Source organism: Leuresthes tenuis, unplaced genomic scaffold (assembly GCF_036924035.1).
Source record: "Leuresthes tenuis unplaced genomic scaffold, fLeuTen1.0.hap1 SCAF_7, whole genome shotgun sequence".
Classification (NCBI taxonomy): domain Eukaryota; kingdom Metazoa; phylum Chordata; class Actinopteri; order Atheriniformes; family Atherinopsidae; genus Leuresthes; species Leuresthes tenuis.
This window is the reverse complement of record NW_027325361.1, coordinates 17295429-17314228: the sequence shown is the minus strand read 5'-3', so window position 1 is coordinate 17314228 and position 18800 is coordinate 17295429. Positions and strand designations below refer to the sequence as shown.

The following is an 18800-nucleotide window of genomic DNA, read 5'->3' as shown; positions in this document are numbered from 1 at the left end:
AATCATACATTTCAGTCATTATCTCAAAGATTTAACTCCTGTTACTTCAGCGTTGATCAAATTAAACTGGAATTCCAGAAAATCAGGATACACACATGTCCCAGATCGAAAAAGTTAACGCAATAGCAATTATTACACTTTAGTAAAAGTATTAAAGGTTTCATGAGACAGAAACCACAGAGGAAACACTGGAGTGATTCAGCCATGGATCTGGGTCAAATCAGGAGAGGAGCATCATTCTTAACAAGAGCATTTAGCTCAACTTGAATTTCTTGTCAGTTGATGGCCAGTAGATATTTCTAAGGGACAGCAGTGTTTGACAATCGCTATAAATGAACACTTTGTCTTGTGCAGTTCAAGGCAAACTCACAATGATCAGAAACAGAATAAATATGACATGAGAATATGTGGCGTAAATCACAGTGAAGACGGTGCAAACATTCCCTCAGGTGAAGCTCTGAGAAAGTGGAAACGTGCACACAACCCCTCCCAACCCCACATGCAGGAGGCTGTAAGCAAGAAATATTTCCCCCCCGTTTAGTAACGCCAATAAAAGTGCTGAATGGAAGGGTAGTAAGGAGAGGGAGAGAGGCGGGAGGAGAACAAGAAGAAAGGAAAAAAACAGGAAGAAACACTTGATTGTGTGGAGACGGAGACAACTGAAATGAAGCATGCGGTGACTTGGATTCTGAGGCAGCAGGCCTGGATCATGCCTCTTTATGTGCAGTTCAATGTCAACCTTTTCTTGTCTTTTACTCAGCTGAAACAAGGTATTTAACAACTGCATTTACGCAGACTGATGAAATGTTAAAGGGCAAATCTCAGGCTGGTACAATAATGATTTACATGTTCTTTTCTCTTAAGTTGGGAGAGTTTCAGACTCAGTGTTCCACTGGAAATCTAAACCAATCATCGGTATAGGTTTGACATCTACACGACGAAACTGTGACGAACTCAAAGGTGAGCTCAGCGATTCTGCCAGATGAAGGGGTGAAATCGATAAATCCCGTCCTCCAGAAACCAGCCTAAAATAAAACTCCTTCACATCCGACACTCTCCCCTTTTCCCCCCTCTAGCAAGGATGAGTGACCTACTTAGTTCCATAACCTCTCCTATGTTGGATAAACCAAATGAAATTACATTTTCTGTGACATCAAAAGCCAATTAAAAGAGAAGGATGGAGAATGGAGATGTTTGTCTATGAAAGGGGTCCTTGTTGCCACTGCATCCCAGTCGTCTGGAAGCAGAAGCTGTGCAGTCCCACATGTGGAGAGTCATCCTCCACATACTGAGCTGGGAAACACCTCGTCGTGCATCGGGTCTGCAGCGCATTTCATGAAAATGTGGTGTCACCTTCCTGTAATTAATCGCTAAATTGAGACCTCAATTATCACGCTTTTCTTCTGTCAAAAAAAATAAAACACACAGCTCACATTTATCGTCACTTGATAATAATCCTTTTACCCTAACAGCTCAAAACTGATGTCACTAAGAGTATTTCAGTGATTCACCATCAGCAGCACAGTCAAGCAGACTACAGCCTATCAGCTCGCTGCAGCAGGGCTGCAGGGAACCTCTTCAGCACAGCCTCATTGCAAGCGGAGTTATTTCTAGCCTTGCCAAGCGTAGGAGGGGGCTGACATGATGGCTTCCTATCGATTCGCACTCTTCTGTAAATCGCTCTCGTTCCCTGGGTCCATCTCTATATCTCCTTATCTTCTTTCAGGAGAAGGAAGAAGGGAACCTGCTCTACAGAGCAGTGGTTCTAAGACGGTTTCTGTCCTGCAGCCTCCATCTCTGGGCTACACAGGTAAAGTAGGGAGGAATACCATGGAAATGAATGTCTTTTAGAGCTCTTAACTTAGCATCCATATAGATTTAAATGTATTTCATTTCACAACGATTCATTCACCCTGGACATGTTTTTATTACATTATTTATTACATTATTATTTAAGTGAGAACAGATCTATCAGTTATACACTATATATCATCGATAATTCTGCAGCAGTGCAATAGCCAAGGGGTTGAGATGCATATCCAGCGAACAGCTGGTCAGACATAAGGTGGAAGAAGCTACATGATGGGTACCACATTTGTCGCTGAGGCCAGCTAACCGTGAAACAAAGCAATGCAGCGGTCAATTTTGGAGATTTGTTTCTCAGTAGATAATGATGAACTTTTAAAGGGAGGAAGAGAACGAGACAGAGTGTCAGCTTGGTGGTGGTGAGGAACTGCTGGCGAACGCACAGAAGCCCACTGCCGCTGTATCTCGTCACTGTGCGGAAAATTAAATGTACCACACATAGCATGAGTTCTGATGACTGAAAAAGGAAAAAAAAAAAAAAAAAAAAAAAAAAAAAGACAATTTTGGCTGCACTGTAAACAGATGCTCAAGTTGCTCCTGTGATATTTCTGACGGCACAGCAGCTCTGTGTCAGTTATAGTGCTGTGCTGGCCGTTACCACGGTAACCCCGGAGTTGCAAAATGAACCAAGCCTGAAACATTTTTTTGGGGAGTGGAAGTTTAAATTATTGATAAATCAGAAGAACAATTACAGATCATCAGTTTATCAGCCGACTGATTAATCATTAAAGACTTTAAAAATAACACGCTGCAATGACTGCAAATCACCCAGCGGATCAGAGGCAGGACCAGTACGCACAGATGGGGAAACTGAACGTGTGGTTAAAGCAGGTTAACACAGATTCAAGAGGGAACATGTTACAAACTTTGGGTAGAGTGTTTCTTCTTCTACCTGAAAATGATGCTTTGCAAGTCGAAAGGGTATTCTATGATCCCAGTGGTTGGGATTCGAACCCTAAGCACGTCCTGTTGGGTTGGTAGATAGGACGGTTCAGCGATACGATCCAGATCACTTAGATAGCTAGAGACAGGACGGGGGGGAGAAAAAAAACAAAAACAAACAAAGAAAGAGAGGGAGGGAGGGAGGGAAATAGAAAGTGAAGCGTAACAGTAGATAAAAGCACAACCCCTCCAAAAGCAAGTGCATCAGTCAGATGTAACCACAGAAGACCATTTCCAATGGTTATGAGGGGTTTACATGACATTGCATACCCTCCCCCAAACGTTCTCTTAGAAATACAGCTTCATCCTTGATGGCAGCTCCCAAAGACAAATCAATCCTCAGTTTTAATGACCACCTCTGTCAAAGCACTAAGTTTAAGGAGAGGACTTGGAAAATGATTTATCATCTGCCTCAGTGTAAATAAAGACCAGTGGCATTGTAGCTTTTCTTGACAGAAAGCACAGGGCCTTGTTCTTTAGGCCAGTCTTTGAGAGCGTACCATCAGGGACCTGTTAAAGTGCTGAGGCCTGCGGAGCAGTACAGAGTAGATGGAGATAGCGGCATCGACGATTTCCAGCTGGCTGCAGCCAGCCAACCAGCGACATGGGCAGCACTTGGCACCAGTACCTGAAGATAATATTCTCCAGGTCAAACGGGTACTCAATGATGCCAGTGGTGGGCACTCGAACCCGCAGTACGTCCTGCTCAGTGGGCACGTACCCTGGTGATGCTATTCGCTCTAAACTGTTAAGATAACTGCGAGGAGGGAGGGAAAATATGACACAGATGCACGTGTAGACAAACCAACAGTCTCAACATTACAAGACCACATGCACATGAAAGTACCAAGAACAGCTGTAGCTTTAAAATGCTGATATGTACAGCATATACATTCACAATTAGACTGGACTTCTTTCCAGACAAACTTTTTTAAAGAAGCTATCGTAATCTGAAATTAATTTTCGTGGGGCCCCCATATATTTATAGTTAGCCATAAAGCTTCCAATATTTTCCCTTCCCAGCATCTCCACATCTGCCCAAAATCCCTGCCCTTCCCAAACAGCTGAAAAAGGTTTCAGTGTGCTTTTCCACCTCTGTACATCACAGGAAATGACATAATCAGTCGTTATTTTAGATGAACCGATCATAAACATACTATTTGGTGGAGTCAGAGAGCTGGTACTCTCTCCTGCGATCGTACGCCGACTGGATGCCGGAGTCGGTCCACAGCGTTTTTATCGCGCTCGTGTACGGCTGATCGAATGACGAAACCTTCTCCACGTCCACCTCCCGCACCAGCAGGGCGTTATTCTGAGCGGACAGAGAAAAAGAAAGCACACTAAAGAATGAGTCATGATAGTTAGGCACAAAAGTCACTCCGATTCATAAATTAAATACAAAGCGACGTAAATCGCAGAAATCGTAAAAACAGTTCTGCTTTTAACTTCTGTCAAACTGCTTGTTGCCACCCTGATACCATTTTAGATACCAAAGAGGGAAAAATAACAAGTTAAAGGAGTAAAAAAGGGTTCAGACAAACTTTTTGCTCTGATGTCACAGGTGATCCAATCTGAGAAAAGAAGCACCTGCGAGCGCCACTTACTTCCACTTTAACTAAACCGTTCATATGAGATGTTAAGATGGAGTAAATATTATACATAACTATTGATCTAATATTAAGTTTTTTATAATATGAAAAATATATAATTTCCTTTTGGGAGAAGCAAAGTCAAAATAAATAATAAAAAAATATATAATTTGTTGACCGAACAACTATGGTTTCAAATTAGCCCCGCCCACTTTTAACAAGCGAGGATAAGCCAGAGAAAAGTACCGACTCGTCAGACGTTGGCAGAAAAGTGTTTTCCTTATCAGCTCCAATTACTCATTAATGAACAACTTAGTCTGAGGCGTAGAAAATTGTGGGAAAAGGTACTTTATGATGTCAGTGGTTGCACGGCAACATGTGTATAAATAAAAAATAAAAAAACGAGTCAGTGCAAGAACTTTGGTGGTAGATGCACTGAATCAACATATTTCCAGCCTCGTTGTCCACTCAAATCACTTTACTGTAAGAATGTCATTCCCCCAGTTACACACACGTTTATAAAGATGATCTAAAACAAATACAGTAACACACACCTTATTCTGCTCATACTGGAAGGGGATATTGAGGGTCTCAGTTGCACGGATCATGGCCTGCATCGAGGTGAAGATGTTCTGGTAGACCAGCTTGGTAAAGCCCTTCTTATCCTCATCTGTGTAGCCTGACCCATGGATTATTCTCATCTGCTTGATGAAAGTGCTCTTGCCACTTTCTCCAGTACCTGAAACACAAGACAGGAAAGAGACGGTTAGCTGACTGCCGAGCCAAAGGTCATCAATACAGCTGCGTGAAAGTGCTGACGCGAATGGGCTTTTTTCACCGTGCTCGCGGTGACTCAGGAACAAATCTGAAAGATATAGTGGTCTGCAGGATTGGCTTCCGACTGGAAATAACTCAAAAAGGCGAAGCAGTTCAGACCTGCACACACGTAGTCTGTGGATGCTTTTCTGCTGCCACAAGAACAAACTAAGCAGAAAATAAAAAGTATGACACAAAACAAAGAAATGGGTGTGTTTTTTTTTTTTGCAACAAGCTGACCTCGTCTGTCCACCCACAACCCAGCGCTGCTGATGCACGAAAGAAAATCTGCCCCTCTGTGACCCCCAGGCCGTGATCCAGACCTCACCGCCTCAGCAGTGTCTGCGTGGAATTCTGATGATGCAGAAAATAAGAGCCACAACCGTCGGCTACGCAAGAATTTAAACAAAAAGCTCAAAATATATACATGGACGGACATTTCTGAGCTTAATTATGGTCACGCTATTGTCTCTTTCGACATCTTGGTTCTTGTGTCCTGAGATGGGCGACGGAATAATGGCTGTTTTGGCAGCGTTGGCCTCAAAGGACCGACTGACCACACGAGGGCTGAACGCTTCACCTCAGCTCAACAAAGACTCGGGTACACAGAGTTCACTTTTTACTTTGTATCAGTCATCATGCATGCGCGCACGTGCATAAACGCACAGGATGACCTAGTCATAGGCCAGAGAAAGAACTTCTCATAAACCCCACAGATCCTTCTCTCACACTCACTTCAGCCTCTACCATACAGAGTCTCCAGCAGCCTCTGCATCTTTATATGGACATATTCTGTGAGCAAACTACCACTCTTGGCTTAGGAGACGCCCGAGTCAGGATGACAGAGTCAGAATTTTGTACACTATGGTCATCTACTAAAGAGGAACATTAAAAAGACAAGACTGGCAGAAACCAAACTAGCTCTACTCTCACCAAGCAGCACTCTCCTCAGAGCAATCGTCCGCTCTTCCACCCCCATCCCACCACCCGTTTTTCTTCCTCTACAAGCCTGCTCGAGCTCTCCACCGCTCCTCTCTCACTTCTCCCATCACGGACGTCTGAGTCACAGCCGTTTCAGCTACGTTTCCTCTTGATATAACATGCAATCTTGCCTTTATGCCATCCATCTCTACCAGGGCTGCAGCCAATCATTTCTCTCAAGAATCAATGAGCAGAATAAACCTCTCTTAGAAATCATGTGTTAAAAATTTCAAATGAGGTCACCAAAGGACGGAGCTGAAGCACGCATTCTTTCAGAGTGCGTTTACTTGTCCACCTTTCCCACAACAAACCAAATTTACTAGCATCTGGCAGTTCGAGTCACTGGGCTCATTCATAAATGTTGGAACTTAAAAGGAGGAAATTCTCGTATTCTTTTTCCCCCCATGTTTGAATTTCACGGACAACCTCTGCTTTGCATCACTGCAGCAAAAAAAACACAAAAAAAAAAAACAACAAACATCTGGAATAAAGCAAAGAACAAACACCCATTTGGTTTTTGTGGTCCGGAGCTCTGCAGCTGTTGAATAACCGCTGTCCACATGCACTGCCGGTGACATGATTATAAGAGTTACACTAAAACACTGAAGAATGGTTATATAGGTCTTTCGTTGTGATTCTACTTAAAATGTGATCTTTTGCAAAGTACAGGACGGACATTATCGCATTTTCCCTCTTTGTTTCATAAGAGTTACACCTACAAAGACATAAGCAAAGGACACAAAACACAAGGCATCTTTCTGAAACCCCACACAGCTGCCAGCATCTGTTTAAAGCAACGAGGAGGACCGAATCCTTGTGGTATATGCTGGACTCGGCAGGTTTACCTGCGTAACTTCAAACGAGCCAGCTGATGGGAGTCTCATTTAGTCAGCATTAGACAGATAAACACTCCAGCTATCGATTTGAATGGCTGCCAAAAGCTCACGTCATGAGCAAAACAAAACAGATGATTTTATCACGGCAGAAGCCTCAGCCACATCTTATGTTGAACAACACAGAATTATCCGACTTTCATTTTCAGCTGGGCTCACTGTCGGATAACCTGGAGCAGCCGTATCACAGAGTAAATCCTGTTACCTGATGCAGCTGTGGAGAATGATATGAGTGTCAATAGCCTACAAAAAAACACAAGAGAATTTTCTATTAAACTTACAGCGTGTGTGTGTGTGTGTATAAACCGGATTAAGCAGCAATTGGGAACTGTTAAGAAAACTGCAATCAGTCCATTTTCTCACACATGAAATCACAGATATCCACAGCCACCTAACTGAAGCATAACCATAGTAGCTCATTAGATAACACAATATACGCTGGCATGACAAGTTTGACTCTCTTTGACTGAGGAGCCCAGTGTACAGTGAGGGAGAGCCCTGAGCACCGGCTGCCCTCTAACCAGACAGGATCTTTAACTGTGGAAAGCAGGTCAAGCAACATTGGAGTTTCCCCTTCAGACAGAGAGCGTCTTTGAAAGGATGACATAAATAGCAATTGTCAAGACACACCACAGGAGAGTTCATTTTCTCATTGACTGAAGAGCTGAAGGGAGGGTGTTGCTGGGCTGTGGGGGACAGAGTAAAAAGAAAAGAAAAATAACTTTCTTTTTTCCTGTTTCTTACTCTGTTTCTGATGGAACGTAGGGTTAGAAAAAAAAAAAAAACAAGAAAAACGCTTTTCGTAGATGTGAAATGTGAACATTCACGAGAATTTGAGTTTTCCAAAGAATCAACCAGAGGAAATGGGCGCGTCTTTTTGCCAGCGTGATCAGTGCAACTTCCAACAGATATGCCGTTTAGCCGAGGAAGCCAGCAGAAGCTTTTCTAACAGGCGAGCATCTATACACTCATTGGAACTACTCCTCAGGGGCAATGCTAGTTGCCATAGCAACTCCTTCACTGAACTTTCTGAAAACATGGCAGAAAGCACAAGCTGACAGGCTTTAATGTGTATCCAGAGAGCTCAGTCAAAGATGCAACTTTTAACGTTAACGTCGTTCGATTCCAAAACATCCTCAGCCAGGCCACTGGATGGGAAAGCTAAGGTTACAGAAGCCAGTGATGGCCACACATATTTGATTTTTATTTTGTGAAAAATATAGACTGAAAATAGACACATTCTTAAAAACTTAAAATTCTTGGAGCAGGTGATTAGATAAAGCATCCGTCTATCGAAGTAATGAGCTAACTCCACTTGGATCAACCGAGCAAATACACGTGGAAGATTCCACAAATGACATTAAAGTGTCAAATACATAATACATAATGTATAAGGAATATTTATTTAGAAGTAGGGTTGTGTAAAATACATACGAGTAGGGCAGAAAGGATGATCATTACAAGGGAGCTAAGCTAAGGGCTAAGCTAAAGGCTAAGCTAAGAGCTTCACATAGCGAGGCCATGAAAGATCAAATTTTCCCCAAATTTTCCCATAACCTCACAAATGTATCTGTTTAAGTAATAGCTACCAGTTCATTTGGTTTTCTGAACTAACAGACATTCATTGCATGCACAGTGGCTGACAAATCTGTCCTGCTCCTGGTCAGCTGAGTCTGTCAGGAGATGGGTCAGACTTGTTGGATAGCTTACAGCTTGCGTATTACAGGAGGGTAAGTGAGGCTTTTCATAAGGTTTCACAGTATGGCAGCATGGTCGAATATTTCTGGGATTAGACCAGTGGATTTGTGGGTCACAGTTGACCAGCGGTAGGATACAGTCAGCAACCACCGCGCATGCAGTGACGCTTAACTAAATAACCCATAATTCAAAGATTTGCGGTGAGAAAAAAAAACAACAGAGCCATTCACTGGGTTGAAGCCTCGACAATCCTCGAAGGAGACACAAACTATGACAGTGTGAAGGAGAACAGTGATTCAAGTAAATGATTCCTTAAAACTTCTCCAAGCACATCGAACAGGAAGCTTATGTTCGCTTCAGCGCAGTGTTGAGTAAGACCTCAGAGTCTGAGGCCTCGCTGACCGTCAACAAACTTAATGATTGTCTAGTGATTGTCATTTTCGCTTGTAGGGACTCCTCCAAGAATAATTTCAGGAACTTGAAGTGTATTCTGCTCAAATGAGTCTCGAAGTGAGAAGCAATGGAACATTTAGTAGTTAAATGCCTCTACAGTGTCCGTTACAGAGCTAACTGTACGCCATCAGCGGATTCAAGTAGGGATGCCAGTGTCCTGAGTCAGCTGATATTCTGGCTTACAGCAAAGACCCACATTTTGGCTGTTATGAATTTAACTTCTCTACCGGGCTGTTAGCATAGTCGGATCTTTAACAAAGCATTAGTAGATGAGGAAATAACATATCATGACATACATATGTCTCTGAAATAATCCATAAACCGCTTTACATAGTTACATAAATGCATCTTTCCTGCAGTTAGATACAGTCCAATGCTTTCATTTTTGTTCTCGTTTCCTCTGAAAAGGCCGTTGTGTAATCGGTTCCATGTCAGTGTGTTTTTTTTTTTTTTAGCTCTAATCATTTGGCGTGTAAAAAATAAATAGTGAAAAAATATTGACATAAGAAGTAGAAGCAGCAAAAATTTGAAGAATTTTGCCTTCAGGTCCAATATGTGACCAGATAAAGTCACTGTGTGTTCTGGTGTGGAAACTCTACCCCCTTTTTTGACCAAAACCGTTGCCGTGCTGGTTTAGGGTTGGTGCTGGAGTTGGATCTGGCTAAGAACTGGTTTGATTTTCCACAGCCAGAGAGCCAAGAAATCTGGTCCCTTTGAACGTCTCTTATAATACGCGTTTGACTTTCCCTCTGCTGTATTTTGAGATTCTGTAGATGACAACAGGGCAAGGACACAGTTTATCTTCACAAAAACCCAATCTCGAAGCTCTGCAAAAAACTCTCAGACGCAACTGGCAGGAAAACGTTTCAAACACCGCTGCTTAGACTTCGTGCTCAGGTTGCAGCTCAGTTTTTATTGTTCTCTTGAACCAAACAGACGAGAACAACACCGACTCCAGCTTTTTAAACACAGCAGTCAGAACATCTGAGTTGATCTGGTTGGACCCCTCCCCCAGATATAAGCAGTTCTTTGTTTTGGTGAAGGAGATCATTCATGCCAGTGTCGCGCCGGTTTTTTCAGTGCTCGAGTCAAAGGTTTACCAGTTGAAACAGAAAGAACTGGTTTTATATCAGCCAGGCAAACTGCAACTGCTTTGGTGGCGTTCAAAACAAACACGGCACAAAAGGGAAAAAAGCTACTTGTGATCCTGTTAAGCAACTCACAGTCCTCAATGCAATGTAGACCCCATCAATACTATCATTCAGTGGAGATCAATGTGGAAGTTTGCTTTCTCGTGCACTAATTAAGGAGCTGTTACGCACCAAACCAGAGCACACCCACCCACTGCGTCTCCTCGTGTCAGCAAAAAACTGCTCTTGAACACACAGCGATAACAACCTCGACCTGCCAACTCTGATAATAAAATGTACGTGCGCAAGAAGAAAAAGAGCCGGAGTCCGTTAATTATTCAGTCAAGTAAAAACATAAACACAACCACATTTAAAGCAAGGTGATTATTGATTCAGTTTTTACCAGCCAACATAGTTCCGGCTCACTTTCAGGCTCAAATCCTGCATTTGGATCTAAACTAACACATCATAGGGATTTGTTTAGGTATATAGATTTTTGAAGATGATATTTCAACAACAGTGGAATTAACAGCATTAAGCTCTCGAATCATTTGTTGCAGCGCTATTACAGTTTTGCGGCCTTCTCTTTGTTTGGCTGCCCATTTCTCAAGCTAAGAAACAGGCGATTTACAATGACATATCACAGCTGAGCTCGAGTGGGCGCGAGTCTATCAAAAATGATGAATCTATTCTACAACCGCAGCCTGTTGTGCCTCTGGTACATGTCTGACATGTTTCACACCTTCAAAAAAAAAAAAAAAAAGAAAAGAAAAGGAAAAGAAGAAAAAAAAACTAAACTTTCTCCAAATGCAGCAAACAGAAAATGAAAGAACAAGGACAGAGCTGAGGTCATTTCCATAAACAACCATCCACGTTACAGCATTTACGACCGAAACCTCATTTACTGACTTCATACGTGGTACAAATGACATATTTCACTTTTCACATAGCTTCTGAACGAAGGGCGACGAGAGGGAAGGAGTGGGAGGGATAAGTCTCTGCTGTGCTGCATTTAGACGTCTAATATGTGTCTGCACAGAGCAAATGGACTGTAAGAGCACATCTAGATCTTTGCTAAGAGAAAGAATGAGAGGTTGGAGGTGGGGGAGGGGTGGTACGATCTCCATTCCAGTTTTGAGAAAATTCCTGGCATGCTTTTCCTTCTAAAGAACTAAGATGTCAATTTGATCATTCTGCCTATTTTGGTTCCCATTTCATCAAAATGCTTGGTGAACAGGAATGGCAGTTTTCCCACTGGGCAGAAGTTTTGTAGTTTGTAATCCCCCCCAAGTAACTGAGCAAGTCTTCAAACTTCAACTCCCTTCTTCCTAGCCCAGACTTTGTTGAAAAATTGCCCAGAGAGAATTTACGGGCTTTGTTAGACTCTTTGAAGCTTTCCGTCTTCGCAGCTCGACCACAAGCGCTTATTTTTTTCGTAAGCACACGATCACGCCCATAATTACACCAGGGTGCATGACTTACAAATATGTCACTTATGTGCCATAAAAGCCTCGAGGTAACTTTTGATAGCTACACCCAACAGTCGTATATGTCACATCTTAAAAAAACAACTCGTTTTCTTTGTGATCGTCCATGTCGGACTCAAATCACATAATTAAAGAGCAACACCTTGCTGGAATTTTTATATGATAACCTGAAACACCAGATGATGGATTAGTTTTATAGAACACACTTTCAAGAAGCAGTCAGATGGACACTGTGATATCCCCTTAACAGTCACAAGCTAAATCTAACCAATCCGATCAACACAGCGCTACAAGCTGAGCCAGTCAGTGAACAGGAGCTGCCATGATCGACTGGAGCTGCCAGTACAGAAGGTTGATTGGTGTGAACTTGGTGATTCAGCTGCCTTTTGAAGTGAATCTTTGCAGAGCACACGATTTGATCAGAATTCATCTGCTGACGTTTAAATGCATCTAAACGCTGTGTCCGAACGTCTGAGACTCTGCATCAATACTCCTCAGTGGATCAAACCTTGCTGCCAACAGCCATGTTTTCATTGATAAATACAACGAGTCAGACGGTTCATATTTCTGGATGATGACAGCTGTCTTAAATATCAAAACCTGCATCTTTTCAGAATCAGTGCCTGAGTGAACCACCTCAGTGCTGTCCGTTGTAGTCTTAAATCACATGTAGTGTCTAACGCACAAGCTTTACTCCCCGACATTACTTTGGTTGTACGATGCAGTGATAGCCATTTCTGTCACGTGAACTTTGGCGATGGTGAGCAGGTTAAACAACAGCTTCAAGGACATCAGCAGCTAGTGAAACCTCAGGTTATCTGTGACTGAATAACTCGATTGATCCTTTGCTGTGCAAACTGCCACAGATCTGGGTTGGAGCACAAAGTCGACAACACCTTGTTCATTCTTGTCTGATTACTGGGGCTGGCTGTGTTCATTTTAGCTGCTCACGGTGAAACCGGCTAACGCGGGTCCTCGTATACTGCATCATCCTGCATCTTAATATCTCGGTTCACAACCCGCACGCTTTTCTGTAGTAACTGAAAGTTGAGACCTTTTTCTCCAAGAGGATATAGACGGACAACTGTGTTTCTATTTTTCAGAGGAAACTGCAGGGGAGCCGGGCAGAGCGTCACTATGCCGGGACGACTGCAAGACACAACCGCCTCATTTCCACGATCAGGAGCATGACCAGATTCTTGTAATGATGCCATCTAATGACAGGTCTCAGACTACTATATTCATCTGAACAAAAACAAAGTATACTCTATAAATCTTTTATACTGTCTGTATAACCACCACGAGCCTGTGGTCTGAACTGCCAGCTGTAATTCTGAGTGTCAAACACGTCTTATTGTTAAATGCAATTTAATTTGGCCACTCTTTTTAGCAGAGGTAGAAAACTCCACTCGTGTACATTACATACATATATGGACACCCCCGCCTCAAAAAAACAATTCTGTGGGGCGACCGAGTTTTAGATTAAGCCACTGGTGTTGGAGATAGGCAGGCACTAACATGAGAGGGACCGGGCCGTCTTTCACAGGTCTGACTGCTACATAACTGCCGAAACTCTGGGTGTGTCAACAGTTTGCTCAATCAACAGAGCCGCCTGACAAACAGTGGAGAACTACAAACACCAACCTGCACTGTGAAACTCAACTATTCATCTACCAGATACAAGGGCTTAGGTTTACATTGATGCAACAAATGGCTGCGATGGCCGATTCTGTGAAAGCATATTTGCACTACAGCAACAAAGTGGACAAACAAAGCCTTTATGTAAGATCTCTGATTGTACGTTGGTCACCTGCTCTTTTCTGGTGCTTTTTATTTGACTATAGACATCTATATGACAAAAGAAGTCAACAGAAATATAAATTCAATTAAAGCAGAGCAGTAAGCAGTCGCTTATGTTATGGATACGCTGCTATGAACGGGTTTCAATCAAATTAAACCCTTAAGGGATTTTAATTTGGTACGATGCAGGAAGAGTTAAGCGTGTGGTCACAGCTTGGCAAGCAAATGGTTTGTTAGCCTGTTCGTTACTTAGTAAAGACGCATTAGACTCGCTGCATACACACACACACTTATGGTCATTCTTATCGCAACGCTTGTTTATTTTCTATCAGCTTCTTTAGCTCGTTCACTTGACTATTGAAGAAAAATAAAGGCCCTGGCCTTTGTCTGAGGAAATATAAGAAGCTACATATACCTGGTCTGAAAATGATGTCCTATAATATACGTCTGTCCATTTAACCAGCTCCACTTGTGCCCGTCTTTGAGGGTGCAGCGAGAACACGCTACGTCAATCAATGACTCGAGGGCGGTATCGTTATCAATTAATGACCCACTAGAAATGTTAAGTGGTGCGTTTCTCTTGAAAGGCGCCATATTCTGCTTGCATTTCCCCTCGTTTATTCATACCCAGCTGTTTCTGGAACGTTTCTGTCTGCAGCGTTCGGGCAGAGGGTGTTCAGACATAAAACAATAGCAGCGTGTGGGCGTGAGGCCGGTAAAAATGTAGCTTAAAAATCGCTGCACCCTCCCTCTTCTTTGTGTGCATGTCTGCGCTCCAAAGACTTTCGTGCTAGTTAATGGGCGCTCCGACATAAAGTACGATGACGGAGCACCTTCCCACTGGGTGATGTGAACGTTTGTGGACAAGTGTAATTGTTGTTCAGAGCGCAACCACTGCGGAAATAATCAAAAAATATGTCGTCTTTCTGATTTACTACTTTGTTTTGTGACCGAATGCGCTTCCGTGTCTGTCTGAACATCCCTGCCTCGCTAGTTGCAGCAAAGGGGAGGGAGTTACAAATAGTAACCGCTTAATGCATCTTAGGTTCGTGTTGCTGTAACCAAACAAAACCCAAATATCGTAAGGGAATCATTTTAAATCTAGAATGAACAAACGGACACTTTGAATAACTCAACTCTCACCATTCAATTGTAGCAGTCAATGGGGTTTCCAGCAGCTGATGCCATTTACAGACAGCATCAAACAAACGTCATGATTTTTTTTGTTTTCCACATCTGATGACATGTATTTAAACGTCATTTAAATACATGTCATCAGATGTGGTGCGTGGGACAGTAGAAAGATCGTATGCCATTGACTAATCATTTCAGTAAAACACTACATGACAACTATGTTTACCTGTCACAAAGTACAATAAATACAATGTACGACACCCACAGAGTGGAAATGCTTCCAGCTGACAAAGTAAAAAAAGTTTGGGTGAAAAATACTGACGGCTTGGCTGTAACTCATTAAGCAGTGCAACACTTCCAGTATTCTACTGATAGCTGTGACATGCAGCCAGGTTGGGCTGGTTATCCTGATCGGTTTAAAACACATTTCACTGTTCAGTGTAATGCAACGGAAAGTGCATGTTACCGATATGAATTACACTAAAATAATCTGCTGCTTGTTGACACACTCACACCCGTGTGCCAGGTCAGGCTGTATGAGATTTCTGGGAAATAAGCTCACATGGGTGATTATTAGCAATATCAACCTTGGCTGAGAGTCAGTAAGTGCTGTTAGACTTTTACTTGTGGGAGTGAGGATCCGGCAAGACATCTGCCAACTCTGCCTTCAGTATAGCTAAATACCTATGAGGATAGCTGGGATACCAGAGGGCATCCCTGCGATGACCCTACAATGCTACTGTACTTACACACACACACACTCTCCAGAGTCTTTTTCTTATTCATACTTTTTAGTGGGGGGAGCATTTTATCCTCACGGTGTGTGGGTTTTTTTTTCATCTGCATTGTCAGCAGTTTTGTTATTTCAACAAAAGCCAACAATGCCTGCCGTTACCTTGGAAGCAGCTAACATGTAGCCAAACAAATATGGCCAACAAAGGGCTTATCTGCTTAGCTTGTAGCAAGACTTGCAGAGAGAAACCATAAGTGTAGGCAGGCTCCATGCATGAGACATCCTTGGGTGTTGCCAAAAAACAAATACTCATTAACCCAGATACTACTGACCTGTTAGAGCAGTGCACACATTGAGAGATGAAGTGTGTGCTCTGTGCGTGTAGATACAGTGTGCCGACGTCCATTTCAATTATGAGTTCAGGTAAATATCCTGCGCTGCCCGGGGGCCTTAGCTCGCTCAGGTGTACAGAATGTGCTCCTGACTGTGCACATTTAAATCTGGGCTCCACTGTACTGTGGCTGTCCTAAAAACAGTTTTTGGGCTTCCAGATGTTGAACTGTAGAAGACTCAAAAAGGAATTCAGTTGAATTCAATGACATATGGTTGGTTTGCTGTGGGAAAGTATCCGTTGAAGTGAAAGTAAAATGCTATTTTGGAGTCGTACACGTTCACCTGATCGCGACCGAGCCGTCCGTGTACACTTTGATGAGGAATTTGCCTAAATGGTTACCGCAGCTGAAGAAAAACTGGTTGCTCACAGTCCAAGTCACTGAATCCATGGCAACAATGTGCTTCCTCTTAACATCCCCAAGCTCATCATGGGAACTGTAGTCACCAAACGTGAGCTTAATTCAATCGATTAAGTCCCTCAATATGAGTAAAAGGTAACGGGGCTGCCGGAGTCGTTTGGTTTTTGTCTGAAGGAGGGCTCATTGTGTTGTAAGCTGCATTTTAATCAAACACTCGGTGTACTTCAAAGAGCAGGGGGCTTTTGTTCCAAGGCATTTCTAAACTCAAAGTCCAGTTTGAGGGCAATGGTTTAGTTGAATTGTATACATATAATCCAGTTAGGTTTGGTTTCATACTTTCATACAAAGACAGGCTCGAGTATCAAATCTTGACCAAACATTTTATTTCCAACAGAAACTAGCAACGGTTTGCCCAGGAAGTAACTCGATTTAGCAACAGATGTACATTTTTTTTTTTTTTTCAGTAAAATCCAACTTAATTTAGACATTAAGTTAAAAGATTAGGAAAAGTGGAGGGAGAACCTCCCATTGGGACAGCGAGTGAGGGGTTTTTCCCTCCTCTCATCTACTCGCCAACGTGAGTGAAATTGGGAAGACATTCTGATGCCCCTGTGCTTTAATATAGTCCGTTCATTTACATGTGCAAACACTAAAATGTCCTGTTCAAGGTTAGCGCTGGCATCTCCCGTTTCCATGTCAACAAAGGGGATTCTGACACGAGACCAAGGCGATCTCGGCGCACACCAAAAGCCTGGGTTTTCCACTCCACATATAAATGCAGTCGTCGCGGTCAGTGCTACTCTTCACCCAAGCCGCTTCCAAATAGCTCCGATTCAGTGCCCAAAACAGACACAAACCCATGGAGGAATCTGTTGTTATCGTCAGAATATGAACAATAAGTATAACTTGATCCAGCGGGTAAACACGACTACCAAAAGAAAAAAGAACTACAACGGCTTTGAACTCATTTGCGCGACCGAACAGTGACTTCCACATTAAAAAGGCCTTTTTACTGAAGAAATCTCACAAAATGTACATGTTTAATTAATTACTTTCATTAGCTACAGAACAGGCGACAGTGTACTTCTTTTACCCCGACTCCCGCACCTTGTACTCACTGAACACACCAAAGAAAAAGCCGACCTGCCACTGATAAACAGCTGGTACAGCTGCCTTCCCTTAAAACATCAGACAAAACCACCAATGTTCCTTATAGGTAGCAGATGAGCATTTCACTCATCAAACCAAAACTTCAGACAACTAGAACCACAAAACCTCATTAAAGGCTTTACAGTTTTTCCCACAGTATCCAATTTGGCACAAAGTTATTGACAAATATGAGCCAGAGTACTTCTGGAGTTAAATACGGTCAACTGAAAGCAGGCGTTACACCTGTATTACATATGTACAACCAGCACCACCTGCAATCAAACCAGCCAAAAGTGCGTTAAAGTGTCCTTAAACCCAACAGTGAATTTACAAAGTACCTAGCAGCCAATACGGACAATAATACACATGTAAGCAAGACCATAATAAAAAGCCACAGTGAGCGTCAAGGTCTATAAAAACGATGAAAGAGGTCCATAATAGGTTCCAAATGAAGTGAGACAACCAGAGTGCACTAAAACTGACAAATGTGACAGCTGACTCTCACCGCAAACTGAAACAAATGGCTCCTGCAATCTTTACTTTGGTGCATTTAGTGAAAAATTAGTAGTTGGCAAACACACAGAAAGGGTGTCTTCCATTTCAAAAAGCCACCCTCCCACCAGCTAATTTGTCAACAGAAAAAAAAAAAAAAAAAAAAAAATAGGCAACAGCTTTAGATTCCCAATCAGTTTCAGCAGCAAGCCAGAAACACATGAAGCAGTACTGTATCAATGTGACACAGAATCAACTCCCACCGACATGCTGCAGCACACTAAAACATCAACAAGGAGTCAAACAGACAGGACTCAAGAAGATAACGCGACCAACTCTGGGAGATCTTTCTCTCCGCTGACGCTCATTTTCAACAGTCACGGTTGACGGCCAAAAACTATCCATGAACAGCAACACACGAGTGAGGTTTTCCTCATCTTCACAGACTCTCTGCACCGTCTGTGAGAACCTTCTAAAAGATAAAGGCAGAACAGCAGCTGAGCTTACTTTTTTTTTTTTTAAATGAATTATTCGGTCTTGAAATTTAGCAGGAAATGATTTCGATAACCAGATGATGAAATAAATGAACGTTTTAGACACAGCTGCTGGTTGCACTGTGTTCAAAAGGAAGATTTCTTTTTCACCAGGACTGTAAACTTAAAATGTTCAGTTTTGGTGAGAAAAAAAACAAGACAGTAAGAAGAATGCAGATTATTATTTTTTTTATATAAACTTTCTGAGCTATCCAAACGACACAAGAGGAAATGTAGTTTAAGGCCAGATATGGAGACATAGCGCCGTTCCATCTCCTAAACATTCAACAATGTTTTCGTGGACAGAAGATTTCTCTTTAAAGTGTTATTCTGCTCGTATTTCATGTGGAAA

General features: G+C 42.5%; 2 protein-coding genes across 3 annotated transcripts in view; both read right to left on the bottom strand.

The window, feature by feature from the left end:
- tle5 (TLE family member 5, transcriptional modulator) overlaps positions 1–18800 on the bottom strand; it is a 125665-nt gene that overhangs the window by 43662 nt on the left and 63203 nt on the right. The window lies entirely within an intron of this gene.
- LOC140311977 (guanine nucleotide-binding protein subunit alpha-11) overlaps positions 1–18800 on the bottom strand; it is a 28880-nt gene that overhangs the window by 7675 nt on the left and 2405 nt on the right. Inside the window, exons 2-5 of one of the 2 annotated variants that reach the window (XM_072389600.1) lie at positions 4952–5136; positions 3966–4120; positions 3437–3565; positions 2759–2887 (exon numbers count right to left, since the gene is read on the bottom strand). In XM_072389600.1, the coding sequence (XP_072245701.1) occupies positions 2759–2887; positions 3437–3565; positions 3966–4120; positions 4952–5136 (598 nt within the window). The remainder of the gene's footprint in view (positions 1–2758; positions 2888–3436; positions 3566–3965; positions 4121–4951; positions 5137–18800) is intronic. The other variant, XM_072389599.1, reaches the window with a different exon arrangement.